General features: G+C 48.7%; 1 protein-coding gene and 1 long non-coding RNA gene across 2 annotated transcripts in view; both read left to right on the top strand.

Annotated features, from left to right (window-relative positions):
• LOC106813292 (H(+)/Cl(-) exchange transporter 3-like) overlaps positions 1-8,748 on the top strand; it is a 38,834-nt gene extending 30,086 nt beyond the window's left edge. The window contains exons 8-16 of the mRNA XM_014817397.1: positions 153-335; positions 777-866; positions 1,445-1,569; positions 2,680-2,821; positions 3,259-3,466; positions 4,408-4,493; positions 6,773-6,923; positions 8,016-8,057; positions 8,730-8,748. Coding sequence (XP_014672883.1) covers positions 153-335; positions 777-866; positions 1,445-1,569; positions 2,680-2,821; positions 3,259-3,466; positions 4,408-4,493; positions 6,773-6,901 — 963 coding nt within the window. The 3' untranslated portion in view covers positions 6,902-6,923; positions 8,016-8,057; positions 8,730-8,748. The remainder of the gene's footprint in view (positions 1-152; positions 336-776; positions 867-1,444; positions 1,570-2,679; positions 2,822-3,258; positions 3,467-4,407; positions 4,494-6,772; positions 6,924-8,015; positions 8,058-8,729) is intronic.
• A 1,237-nt stretch (positions 8,749-9,985) lies between these two features.
• Positions 9,986-11,355, top strand: LOC106813293. Its single transcript, XR_001394448.1, has 3 exons — positions 9,986-10,075; positions 10,739-11,271; positions 11,313-11,355. It is a non-coding gene; the product is annotated as an uncharacterized LOC106813293 (long non-coding RNA).
• The last annotated feature ends 2,265 nt before the right edge of the window (positions 11,356-13,620 follow it).

Raw genomic sequence — 13,620 nt, 5'->3', positions numbered from 1 at the left:
CTACCTACCTACCTACCTACCTACCTACCTACCTACCTACCTGCCTACCCACCTGCCTATCTACCTACCTACATACCTACATACCTACCCATCTACCTGCCTCCCTGCCTGCCTACCTGTAATTGTCATCATTGTGTCATCGTCGCACGCAGGTGAGCTACTACTTCCCGCTGAAGACGCTCTGGCGTTCGTTCTTCTGTGCGCTGGTCGCGACCTTCGTGCTTCGCTCGATCAACCCGTTCGGAACGTCTCACCTCGTCATGTTCTACATCGACTACAACTCGCCGTGGTTCTTCTTCGAGCTGATACCGTTCATCATTCTCGGCGTGTTCGGGGTGAGCGCGGAGGAACAACGACGCAAGGGAACAACGTGTGACTGGGGCGGGGGAGGGGGGGGGTACATGTGGCGGTGGGGCATTCGATCTGCGATGGGTCGCAGTATGTGCGAGCGTGTGTGCGTGCGCGCGTGCGTGCGTGTGCGCGAGCGTGCGTATGTGTGTCAGTTGTGTGTGTGAGTGAATGTGTGTGGGCGTGCGTGTGTGTGTGTGTGTGTGTGCGTGCGTGCGTGCATGCGTGCATGTGTATGTTTGTGTGTGTTGTGTGTGCGTGCATGTATGTGTGCGTGCATGTATGCGGGGCGTGTGTGTGTGCATGTATGTGTGCGTGCATGTATGTGTGCGTGCATGTATGCGGGGCGTGTGTGTGTGCATGTATGCGGGCTAGAATATTGCTAGAAGATGACAAGGAAGTTGCTACAATCTATTTTTATTGGCTAGGGTCTGGTGGGAGCATTCTTCATTAAGGCCAACATACACTGGTGCAAGTACAGGAAGGCGTCTAAGCTCGGACTGTATCCAACAGCAGAGGTATGTGAAGCCTTATCAACGTCGCTGCAACGTGGATGCAATATCACACTTGGGTTTGCTTAGACAGGATGAACTAGTTCGAATAACTCCTTCACAGTTCATATATAGCTGTTTCATGTAGCGGTTTATGTAACTGTTTCGTATGACGGTTCATGTAACTGTTTCGTATGACAGTTCATGTAACGTTTCAAATAACAGTTCATGTAACGTTTCATATAACTGTTTCATGTAACTGTTTTATATAACAGTTCATGTTACAGTTCATGTAACTGTTTCATATAACAGTTTATGTTACAGTTCATGTAACTGTTTCATATAACAGTTCATGTAACGTTTCATATAACAGTTCATGTAACTGTTTCATATAACAGTTCATGTAACTGTTTCGCATGATAATTCTTCATTAACTGTTCATGTGCACGCCAAGTCGTCAACTTTGCAGCAGCACTGTTGCTAAGCAGCGTGTTTAGAACGACCCTATCGCTATCGTGATTGGCTAGACCTACCCGCCAATCACTCCATGCGGTCCGGGTCATTTTACTTTCGTCTGTAGTTACACGGCTGTTCTTTTGTTATAGGTACTAGCGATCACGCTCATCACGGCCGTGATCAGTTTTCCGAACGTGTACACGCGCATAAATACGAGCGAGTTGATAGCCGAACTCTTTCAGCAGTGCGGCCCCGAGGACAGTACCGACCTCTGGTGAGAGAAATAATAAGACAAAAAAATACTGCGTGTTGCCTCGGGGATTGATACTTCCGTGTTTATCAAGGAACCGGGTGATAATTTCGACGTATTTTGTCATTGTAGTGTGTTCTGCATGTTCCAGAAGTATGTAGCTTCATTCTAGAACAAACGCGCGAGGAAATGTGGTGATAACCATTTGATGTAGCAATGGCGGACCTTCTTATAGCTCTCGTAATTAATCGCTAGCTCTTACATGCTTACACTTATGATTCACATCTCTTATATGGTTACACTTATCAATTAATCTCGTACATGGGCTAACGCTCCATTAGGAGTGTTTCCAACTTTGATATCATTAATGATTAATGATTAATGATTAATGATTGATGATCCTAACCCTATAACCCTAACCCTATGATTAATGATTGATAATCCTAACCCTAACCCTAATTGACCATTAATGACAATTAATTTGGGAACACTCCTACAGTCCTAATGGAGTATCACCTCGTACAGGGCTACACACAATGATTATCATCTATAACATGTTACACTAAACTAATACTATCCCATACATGGTTATATACACTTTAACAATTACTCTCATACATAGCTACACTTGGCGACTATCATATCTTACATGGTTACCCTTAATGATTATTACCCCTTACATCATGGCTACACCTGTACCGCAGCGATGGCTCAATGGTTGAGTGCTCGCCTCGTATGTGGAAGGTCGGGGGTTCAACTCCCGGCCGGGTCATACCAAAGACTTGAAAAATGGTACACACGGCTTCTCTGCTTAGCATTCAGCAAATAGAGATAGAGTGTGGCAAGTTAACTCGCAGTGCTACCAGTAGACTAACCCCCTACTTTAGCATTTACTGTGAAAGCAGAGCTGCGGGGCCTCAGGGTTACGGAAACGGAGATAGGCACCGCCCTATGCGCCATACAGGCGCAGGAAGGATTTAACTTAACTAACATGGCTACACCGAACGATTTGTGTCGCTGCTGCAATCACGATTGCGATTACTACCTCGTGTTTACAATCGGAGAGTTGCAATAAATTTTATTTGAATTTGAATTTGAATTTGAATTTGTTTACCCCTACGCTTCGCCTCGCAGCGACTACAACAGGAACTTTACGAACGTGAACCACGGTTCGGAGTCGGCGGAGAGCGGGCACGGTGTCACGCGCGCCCTCTGGCAGCTCTCGCTCGCACTAGTCTTCAAGCTGCTTATCACCATCTTCACGTTCGGCATCAAAGTGAGTACGGTCGGCGCGAGTGAGGGAAGAGGGAGGGGGAGGGAAGAGGGAGGAGGGAGGAGGAAGGGGGAGGGAAGAGGGAGGAGGGAGGGGGAGGGAAGAGGGAGGGGGGCGTGTGGAGAGGAAGGGTGTGCTTGCATGAGTAAAGATAGCAGGTGGAAGAAGGAAAGAGAAAGACCAAGCGAGAGAGAAATATATATATATCTATACGTGTGCATGTATCTGTTTCTCCCTTGGTGTCTCCCTTTCCTTATTTATTCTTCTATAATATATTCCCTATTCTTTATATCAGGAGTAGATAATAGAAGATCTTCTATTATCTACTCCTGCTTATATTATATATATATACAGACAAACAGACTGTTTTGCAAACCCTACCTCCATCTCACTGCCTCATGCCTCAGAGATGTGACACCACGCACCCCTTGCCTCGGCAGGTACCGGCGGGGCTGTTCATCCCCAGCATGGCGATCGGTGCGATCGCCGGCCGCATGCTCGGCGTCGCCATGGAGCAGCTGGCCTTCCACAACCCGGAGTGGTTCATCTTCAAGGACATGTGCAACCGCAACGAGGCGTGCATCACGCCGGGCATCTATGCGATGGTCGGGGCGGCCGCCATGCTGGGCGGTGTCACGCGCATGACAGGTAAGACAGGTGACAAGTGTAATGTCACGCGCACGACAGGTAAGACAGGTGACAGGTGTAATGTCACGCGCATGACAGGTAAGACAGGTGACAGGTGTAACGTCACGCGCACGACAGGTAAGGCAGGTGACAGGTGTAACGTCACGCGCATGACAGGTAAGACAGGTGACAAGTGTAATGTCACGCGCACGACAGGTAAGACAGGTGACAGGTGTAATGTCACGCGCATGACAGGTAAGACAGGTGACAGGGGTAAAGTCACGCGCACGACAGGTAAGACAGGTGACAGGTGTAACGTCACGCACGCGACAGGTAAGGCAGGTGACAGGTGTAACATCACGCGCACGACAGGTAAGACAGGTGACAGGTGTAACATCACGCGCATGACAGGTAAGACAGGTGACAAGTGTAATGTCACGCGCACGACAGGTAAGACAGGTGACAGGTGTAACGTCACGCACGCGACAGGTAAGACAGGTGACAGGTGTAACGTCACACGCACGACAGGTAAGACAGGTGACAGGTGTAACGTCACACGCATGACAGGTAAGACAGGGGACAGGTGTAACGTCACGCACGCGACAGGTAAGACAGGTGACAGGTGTAATGTCACGCGCACGACAGGTAAGACAGGTGACAGGTGTAACGAGGTGTGCATAACAGGTGAGGTGATGCGCACGACAGGTGTAACATCACGACAGACCTGCTATTTATTGTATAGATATGATATATAGATAATATATTTATTATTTATTATGTATATGATATCAGGAGTAGATAATAGAAGATATATCTTCTATTATCTACTCCTGATGATATATATATATATATATATATATACATATTTATTGCAGCAATCACTGCAATAACAGACCTGGCATTCATTCCACTTGTTCATGGCCTGCATGTGAATGACCTCGTGTCTCGTCTTCCCATTTCAGTTTCGCTCGTCGTGATCATGTTCGAGCTTACGGGCGGAATACAGTACATAGTGCCCATCATGGCCGCTGTGATGACGAGCAAATGGGTAAGCACTCACTCTACGTCGTTTCCACCGCAGACATAGATTACATAGATCAGCCAGGCCATAAAAATGTTGCTTGTTTGCCCTCACCCGACCGACCTGTCAAAAAGGGGCCGACTCAACAAAATTTTATTGATCTTTCCCATTATTTTTATTTTTACAAATTGTATCCGTGTACACTATATAACTCTGTAGGCAATATATTATATGTACCAAGCAAAACAAACGTTCAACATAAAAGGTATCTCCACACAAGCACACTCGAGCATGAAGACAGTTCAAAGACACCATGCTGAATTTGTAAAAAGATGCCCCTCAAAAAAAATAATAAAAAGCCTACCTACCTACCCAAACTTTTCAGCCTGGGTCGGGTGAGGGCAAACAAATTTTTTTTTAATTGTGGCCCCAGCTAGCTGTTTAACGGTGAACAGATGTGGGAATGATGTCGCAGGATTTTACCGTGATGATTGAGATGGGATATTCCGATTCATTGGTGGCTTATGGATGGTTAACGACTGATGAGAATAAATTTTTTAAGTGCACCAAGTTTACGCGCTGATCACGTAATCCATCGTGATTTTTTCCTAGTAAGTGGGAGGCTCAGTAGGGTAGGTAGGGTAGGGTAGGGTAGGTAGGGTAGGGTAGGTAGGTAGGTAGGGTAGGCAGGGTAGGTAGAGTAGGTAGGGTAGGTAGAGTAGGTAGAGTAGGTAGGGTAGGTAGGGTAGGCAGGGTAGGTAGGTAGGGTAGGGTAGGTTGGCTCAGTAGGGTCTCGTCATGTAGGAGGTGAGGATACCTGCCTGCCTGCCTGCCTGCCTGCCTTCCTGCCTGCCTGCATGCCTGGCTGCCTGCATGCCTGTCTACAAGCCTGCCTGCCTGCCTGCCTGTCTACATGCCTGCCTGACTGACTGACTGACTGCTTGCCTGCCCGCATGTCTGCCTGCCTACCTGTCTGCCTACCTACCTACCTACCTGCTGTCTACCTGCCTGCCTGCCTGGCTGACTGCCTGTCTGACCGACTGACTGATTGCCTCACTGCCTGCCTGCCTGTCTGCCTGTCTGCCTGCCTGCCTGCCTGTCTTCCTGCCTGCCTGCCTGCCTGCCTGCTTGCCTGCCTGCCTGCCTGCCTGTCTTCCTGCCTGCCTGCCTGCCTGCCTGCTTGCCTGCCTGCCTGCCTGCCTGTCTTCCTGCCTGCCTGCCTGCCTACCTACCTATCTATCTACCTATCCACCTACCTACCTTTCTCATAGTAAGGGTAAGGAAGGGTAGGGTAACATGAAGGGTAACAGTGTAAGCAGTAACAGGGTAAGTAGTAACAGTAACAGGGTAAGTAGGAAGGGTAACAGTCTCATGATGAGGATTGGGTGATTACGGTGGTATATCTTGCTCTAGGTTGGGGATGCCGTGCTTATGCGCCAGTCACACATACACGACGCACGGCCCGCGCACTGAAAAATTAGCAATTTTGGCCAGTGCGTTGTCTTTCGCTGGGTGTGCGTCAGCATTCGTTCGTTACTCGTTCGTCGAGCGCGCTGGACCAACGCTATGCATTCGTTGTCATTCGCTGTGTGCGTCGAGATTTTTGTGCATGCACAAAAATGTGCGCGGAGCTCGACGCATGAATGTACACGCCAGAAGGACGCCAGACACGCGCAGAGCGCGCTGGACCAACGCCAGACACACGCGGAGCACACGCTGGGTATTCGTTTATGTTCGCCGGCTGAGGTGTAGCGCACACCTAGCGCACACCTAGCGTGCTTCTAACGCATGTCCAGCGAACATGCAGCGAATATGGGCGTGCTGAACGAGTGCTGAACGAGTCTGTAGCGCGCTCAGCGTTCTTCTAGCGTGTTCCTAGCGTGTAGCCATGGGGTATATAAACGGGTCCCGCCCCACCTCCTCATCATCACTTCTCCTCCGACCCTCATGGGTGATGACAAAAGGTTCCTGCTGATCGTGTCTAGAAGAACCACTTCAGACCTTCGCTGGCTGTGCGTTGAATGAATGAATCGCGGTGCATGCGCGGTGCATGCGCGGACCATTCGTTCCGTGCGCTAGCAACACGCTGTGCATTCGTTGGATTTTTTAACATGTGCGCCCTGTATGCGCGCAGCGCGCTAGCAACACGCTGTGCATTCGTTGGATTTTTTAACATGTGCGCCCTGTATGCGCGCAGCGCGCTAGCAACACGCTGTGCATTCGTTGTCCCTACCTACCTAGCTACCTACCTACCTACCTACCTACCTACCTACCTACCTACCTCACGGTGGTGCATCTTGCTCTAGGTTGGCGATGCTGTGCTGAAGGAGGGAATCTACGACGCGCACATCTATCTGAACGGTTACCCGTTCCTCGACAGCAAACTGGAGTTCACCCACACGACGATCGCGGCCGACGTGATGAGACCAAGGTAATCCCCCGCCCGCGCCCCACCCCCCCCGCCCCGCGCCGGGGCCGCACCGCCTCATCGCTCTGCCAACACCCCCACCCCTGCGCGTTGTTCCCACCCCACGGTCTCCCCACCCCGCACTGCCCTGCCTCGGCACCCTCTCCACCCCCCACCCGCACCTCCACTCAACACTATCCCCGTCCGCCACTCTCACCCGTATCTCCCCCACCTCCCCCCCCCCACTCTCACCCTATCCCCCACCTCCCCCCCCCCCACTCTCACACTACCACCGCCCGCTCTCACCCTATCCCCGCTACTCTCACCTATCCCCCTCCCCCACGCCCACCCCACTCTCACCCTATCCAGCCCCCCCCCCGCTTTCCCCTTACCAACCCACACTCCCGCTTTTTTTTTCGCCGCCTATCCAACATCACCCCAACCCCCCCCCCGTTCCCCTATCCCACAGCCACCCACCCGCTACGCTTCCTCCTCACAAATCGCCCCGCGCCTCGCATCACTCACACACCCGATCCACCCCCCTCCTTTCATCGTGCTACATGTGTTCTTTCCTGTCTTGCTTGTGGACGTTGTTAACTGTGATTTTGCTCTGTGTAGCTCAATATTTCGACAGCCAGTATGTGTTACCCTAGACCCTAGAAAATGTTCGCATTGATTTTGAAATACTTTTCCGTGTGCGTGTGTATGTACGTGCGTGCGTGCATGCGTGCGTGTGTGCGTGCGTGCGTTGTGTGTCTGTCTGCACTATGTGTGCTACTCCCTAAACACACCTATCCAGCTGTTTGGCCACGTCTAATGTTCACCTTTATATGCAGCCTTTGCCAGGCATTCACAAGTACATGTGTTTTTGTGGTGGAGCGATTGTGAGTGACCGAGCAGTGTACTGAAATGCAGTCTAAAATATAGTGCGATTATAAATAAAATGTAGGTGCGGTGTGGCACTTATGATAGCAAGTCTAACCAGGTATATTGACGTATAAACTGCTGCCTGTACGACAGACTGATATATGGTATGCAGACAGCAATCTGTTTGCTGAACGTGTGCACGCACGCGATATATATAATGCAATTGAATGGTGGCGCCACCTAATGGCGTAAATAGTGGACAACGGAGCTCTCTNTGTCAGTGATCACGCAAGATAGTATGACTGTAGAGGATATTGGTAAATTATTAAATATATTAAAAATATTTTATTATAAATTAGCTGCGATTAACCAGCGCTAAGACGTCTCAAGCAAATTTTAAGCATATTTAGGCATTTTGTGTACTTCCAGGTGTTCCTCCACTTCCACTTTTTATCTAGATTTTAATTTTATAAGAATTTTAAGTAGGAGTGTGCAGAAAATTGTTTCCTTATCTTTGCTTCATTGATTTTATAGTACACGTACAACGCTCTTTTTCTTACTTAATTGAAATGTCGTAGTAACTTTACGTTGTCTGACGTTAGATTTAGTTTCGATCTTTATATGGACGTGGATCTTCATTACTCATCACATATTCTTCATTATTGCTGTGGCTGATACGTTCACGTCCCAGCAACACGCGTTGTCTGACCGTTAGACTTAGCTTGAATCTTTAATTGCATGTTGTCTGACCGTTAGACTTAGCTTGAATCTTTAATTGCATGTTGTCTGACCGTTAGACTTAGCTTCGAATCTTTAATTGCATGTAATGTTTAATTGTGCGTTGTCTGACCGTTAGACTTAGCTTGAATCTTTAATTGTGCGTTGTCCGACCGTTAGACTTAGTTTGAATCGTTAAATGCGCATGAATATTTAAATGCGCGTTGTCTGGCGTTAGACTTAATGCACTCCGTGTTTTCTCGTTTATGTAGAAACCCTGCTGAGAGAGACGGAGCACAACGGCTTCCCCGTCGTCGTCTCACAGGAGTCACAGTACCTAGTCGGATTCCTAGTGCGCAGGGACATCAACCTGGGGCTCGGTATCTATGCTACTATTGCGTTTGATTCTAGGAAGTCCTTAAAATTGAGCGATTAACACTTCCTACCTATTATTAACCTTGCTCATTAATAGCCTAACCCATACAGCTAGTTGGTTTATAGTGAAATGTGATACAGATGAAAATCTTGACGTGAAACCGTCGTGGAAAGAACACCTTTCAGGGCCATGAAAATTCTTCGGACGCTTTACCTGGCGCGTGTGCGGTCCCCTGAGTCTCAACGCCAACGTGTATTGCTTCTGTTTGGCAGCGAGCGCCCGGAAGAATCAGGAGGGAGTAGTGAGCAACTCGATAGTCTACTTCACTGACCACGTGCCGGCCGTGGCGGCCGTCGGCGGGCCGACCCCACTGAAGCTACGAAAGCTAGAGATGTGAGGGGACTGCCCTCGTCGTGGGGCTGTCCCGGGAGGTGTTAGAGTTAAGAAAGGAGTGTGTTGGGGCATGCGTGTGTGTGGTCTGTGTAGGGAGTGTGTTGTGTGTGTGTGTTTGCGGTGTGCGTGCGTGCGTGCTGTAACGTACGCGGCGCGAGTCGTGCCGTGCGATGGCGTGTGTTGCTGTGTGTGTTGCATCTGTTTGGCTATGCGAGCGTGTGTATGTGTGTGCGTGTGTAGTGCTGTTCATAGTGATGTGGTGTGACCGTGTGTGCTCGTGTATGGAGGTGTTGTATGTTGGCGTGTTAGTGGTGTTCATGTGTGTGGGTGATGCCGCGTGTGTGTAGTATGCCGAGCGTGTGTATGTGTGTGCGTGTGTATGTGTTCAATGTGTGTTGATGTGTGCTGCGCTGTGTGTGTATGCGAGCGATGGCGTCTTGTGTATGGTTGCGTGTGTAGTGTGTTCATGTGTGTGGTGTGCGTGTGTGTGTGTATGCGAGCGTGTGTATGTGTGTGCGTGTGTAGTGTGTTCATGTGTGTGGTGTGCGTGTGTGTGTGTATGCGAGCGTGTGTATGTGTGTGTGCGTGCGTGCGTGTGTGGTGTGCGTGTGTGTGTGTATGCGAGCGTGTGTATGTATGTGCGTGTGTAGTGTGTTCATGTGTGTGGTGTGCGTGTGCATCTATCGTAAGGAATCATTACGTTTCGGGAGTGAAATGGTGATGAAGCCATGCATGCGATCGTGTCGTGTTGCAGGCTCCTACGACCATCACGGACCAGACTCCCGTAGAGACGGTGGTCGACATGTTTAGGAAGCTGGGACTCCGACAGACGCTCGTCACGCATAACGGGTGAGCGAAATATATCCGAATATATAGCGCTATATATATACACGTCCAGAATACACTTGTACTTGGAAAAACTTGTGAAATGGTAAAATAACCAAATCTCAAAGGTTCATGTTAACGTGACCTCAGATTTTATGGAAGAATCGCCCACGCTGTTATTTGACGTTTGAAGTTTCTTTAGAAGTGACTGAAAAATTACCGAGAACAGGGGGGGGGGCATCATTGGATACATGAATAAGTATGGCTGCCACAAAACTACAATGTCTGAACTTGCACAACACTTCATTTCAAAACAATTACGACATTTTAGGCATACAATGTCACGACTTCCTCTGGTGTTTCTGGCAACTGGACCCTGGGTACTCTGTATATTACGTATCTTGTACTCTGTATCATACACTGTATGATAACGTATCCCGTGGCTCGATGCTAGCTATTATGCATGGTTTAACCGACAATACGCTCATCACTATGTCTTCCATGTTTATATTCACAACATTTATACATTAATTGTTTTTTTAATTAGTTCATTAATTAGTAGATTAATGAGTCTTTAATTGGACGTGGATCATTGATTACTCATGGCACATTCTTAATTATTGCAGTATATTATTATATATATTAGCATAGTATAGTATTATGGCATTATTTCATCATTGGTTGCAGCCGTCTGCTGGGAATCGTCACGAAGAAGGACGTGTTACGGCACATCAAGCAGCTTGAGAACAAGGATCCGTCGACCGTGCTGTTCGACTAACCGGCGCGGTCCGCCTCTTAACTCAAAGCAGCTTGAGAACAAGGATCCGTCGACCCGTGCTGTTCGACTAGCATCGCGCGCGTCCGCCATCTTAATATTATCAAGCAGCTTGAGAACAAGGATCCGTCGACCGTGCTGTTCGACTAGCATCGCGCGCGTCCCGCCATCTTAATCTCAAGCAGCTTGAGAACAAGGATCCGTTGACGGTGCTGTTCGACTAACCGGCGCGCGTCCGCCATCTTAATCTCAAGCAGCTTTGAGAACAAGGATCCGTCGACCGTGCTGTTCGACTAGCATCGCGCGCGTCCGCCATCTTAATCGCGTTAAATTCTCGGCTTCGTCGTCTTCGCTTCAGTTCGTAGCGAGCGCATGTTTTCACTCAGGCTCTCCTGCGCGAGCAAGAGAGAGAGAGAGAGAGAGAGAGAGAGAGAGACGAGGAGGAGTGACGACGGGACCGAGAGGGATGTCTTGGAGAGAAGGGAGTAGAGAGAGAGGAGAGAGAGAGAGAGAGAGAGAGAGAGAGAAGAGGGAACGAGAGAGAGAAGAGACGAGAAGAAGAGAGAGAGAGAGAGAGAGAGAGAGAGAGAGAGGTGACGGGGCTTTCCATTCCGACACGTGGTGTTGTGCCCATATTGTGATGGAGTGGTGGGTGCATTAGCGAGCAGCTAACGGCTGCGGAAACGAAACGATTAGCGAATAGCGGAAGCACGCTCGTCAGCAAGTCGTTAGCTGAGAGAGAGAACAGAGAGAAAGAGAGAGAGAGAGAGAGTAGAGATTAGCGGTAGAGAGTAGACTCAGTAGGAGGATTGGACTGTTCGCAGCGACTGACGGGCGCGCAACCGTGGCTTATATTATCAACATCCGGTGTTTGCTCGCGCAATAACACACACTAATAACGTGTTAACTTATTTTGACTGTTGTGAGACCGTTATTTTGTCCATTTTCCAGTAATGCTGGAAACGCTCGATGATTAAATGCATTATTAAATGCTCGATTAAATGAATTACTAGCGTTGTGAATGTGAGGACACTTGCAAAGCGGGGGCGGGGGGCCCCTTTTTACGTTCCGGGGTGCGGTTGAGATTGGGGGACGGGCAGTTGAATGAGACCTGCATGTATCCGTGCCCTGGTTGTGCTTGTGCTCTTTAAGACAATTATCTGTGTCCGTGCGTGCGTGCGTTCGTGCGTGCGAGCGTGCGTGCGTATGAGTGTGTGAATTTCCGCGTCATGCGACAAACTGTGTGTAGTCTGATCCCCTGATCTTATATGAACTTGTGCTCGATGATCGAATGAGTGCGTATATTGCGAATGCAAATGAAATCTCTGACATCGTCTGCAATTCCAGTTGTGTGTGAAAAATCCTCACGTGACCGTGACCATTGCAACCCGCAGAAGTTCCGAGTTTGGAATCGCGTCCGTGTTGGAATGCATGACAGAATGCCAGCTCCCCCGGGGGGAGGGGTTGCAGTCGAACTGTGATCGCTTTTGCCATAATGCATCGTGGTCGTACATGCTCCCTGAATATTATAGCACCCCGATCGATGGTGATCCTCGCGAAGTAATCTTAAATGGAATTTATTTATTGATCCCATTATGATCGTGATTGATTGATTGATAATCGTGTGTGCATGCGCTAGTAGGTTGTTGAAGTATCGCTCTCGGTCGGCTGTGCGCTGACTTCCGGCGCGCGCTCGGTCCGCTCGTTCGTAATTCTATTTAAAAGATATTCTTTTAAAACTTTTGTGCAACTTGATCGTCTCGGTCGGCCACACGGTGACGTCAGTAAATCGCACGTGTTCCCCTGTAGGAGACGGGGCTCCCGTTGTACGTTAGTTGGCTCTGATTATTTGTGGGTTTTTTGGTGTGTCTACCCACGTACAGCATAGCAACGCCCGTAAGCAGCACATAGCAACGGCGTCGTTTGGCGAACTGCTGCATCCCCTGTCTTCTACGAAAACTCTGATTTAATATTACTTTAACTTTAATTAATATTGACAAATAGCCCAACTGATAAGAAGGTGGCCGTGGTAGGCGGTGTACGTACGTGAACGAACGCATAACCACATGAGAAATATGACAACATTGCGAGACACTCGGTAGCACCCGTTAGTGCTGTTTCTTCATTGCTAGTGAAGACTATCATTACTTTGATTGCGTCAAATCATGAATGTTTTACGCAATTGGCTGAAGGAAGAAGCCCATGTACATATTCATATCAAAACATCAAATCACGTCATATATTTTATAGGTGGCGCTCTCTATTAAATGGAATCTCGTTCTAACATAAACTACAAACTTAACTAAAACATCGTCTACATGTGACATTGAATTGTTAAAGAACGGCAGGCATACGTCGCAGTTTTAACTTTTGAACCCAGCAGTAGCTTTGATCAGTAGTGGATTCACAAATATGACATAACGTGTCGCGCCATCTATCGAGGAGCAGTAATTCACGCCAAGCATAGTAGATTATAGATGGTATGTAAATGACAATGCTTAGCATTTATTTATGTGGTGGCGTGTGTGATGAGTGTGTGTGTTGTGTGTGTGTGTGTGTAGTGTGTGTCGTGTGTGCGTGTTCCGCGTTCGCGTATCGTATGCCTGTGTGTGTGTGTGTGTTGTTTGGGTGCGGTGCGTGCCTGCGTGCGTGCGTGTGTGTGTGTGTGTGTGATGTGTGTGTGTGTGTGTCTTGTGTGTGTGGTAGTGGGGGGGGGGGGGCGTCGATTGTGTGTTGTGTGGTTGTGTGTGTCAGTGTGTGTCCGTAGTGTGTGGTCCGTCCGCGAGTAGTATAG

The sequence above is a fragment of the Priapulus caudatus genome, unplaced genomic scaffold (assembly GCF_000485595.1).
Source record: "Priapulus caudatus unplaced genomic scaffold, Priapulus_caudatus-5.0.1 Scaffold752, whole genome shotgun sequence".
Classification (NCBI taxonomy): Eukaryota; Metazoa; Priapulida; class Priapulimorpha; order Priapulimorphida; family Priapulidae; genus Priapulus; species Priapulus caudatus.
This window is presented reverse-complemented; position numbering and strand designations above follow the sequence as displayed.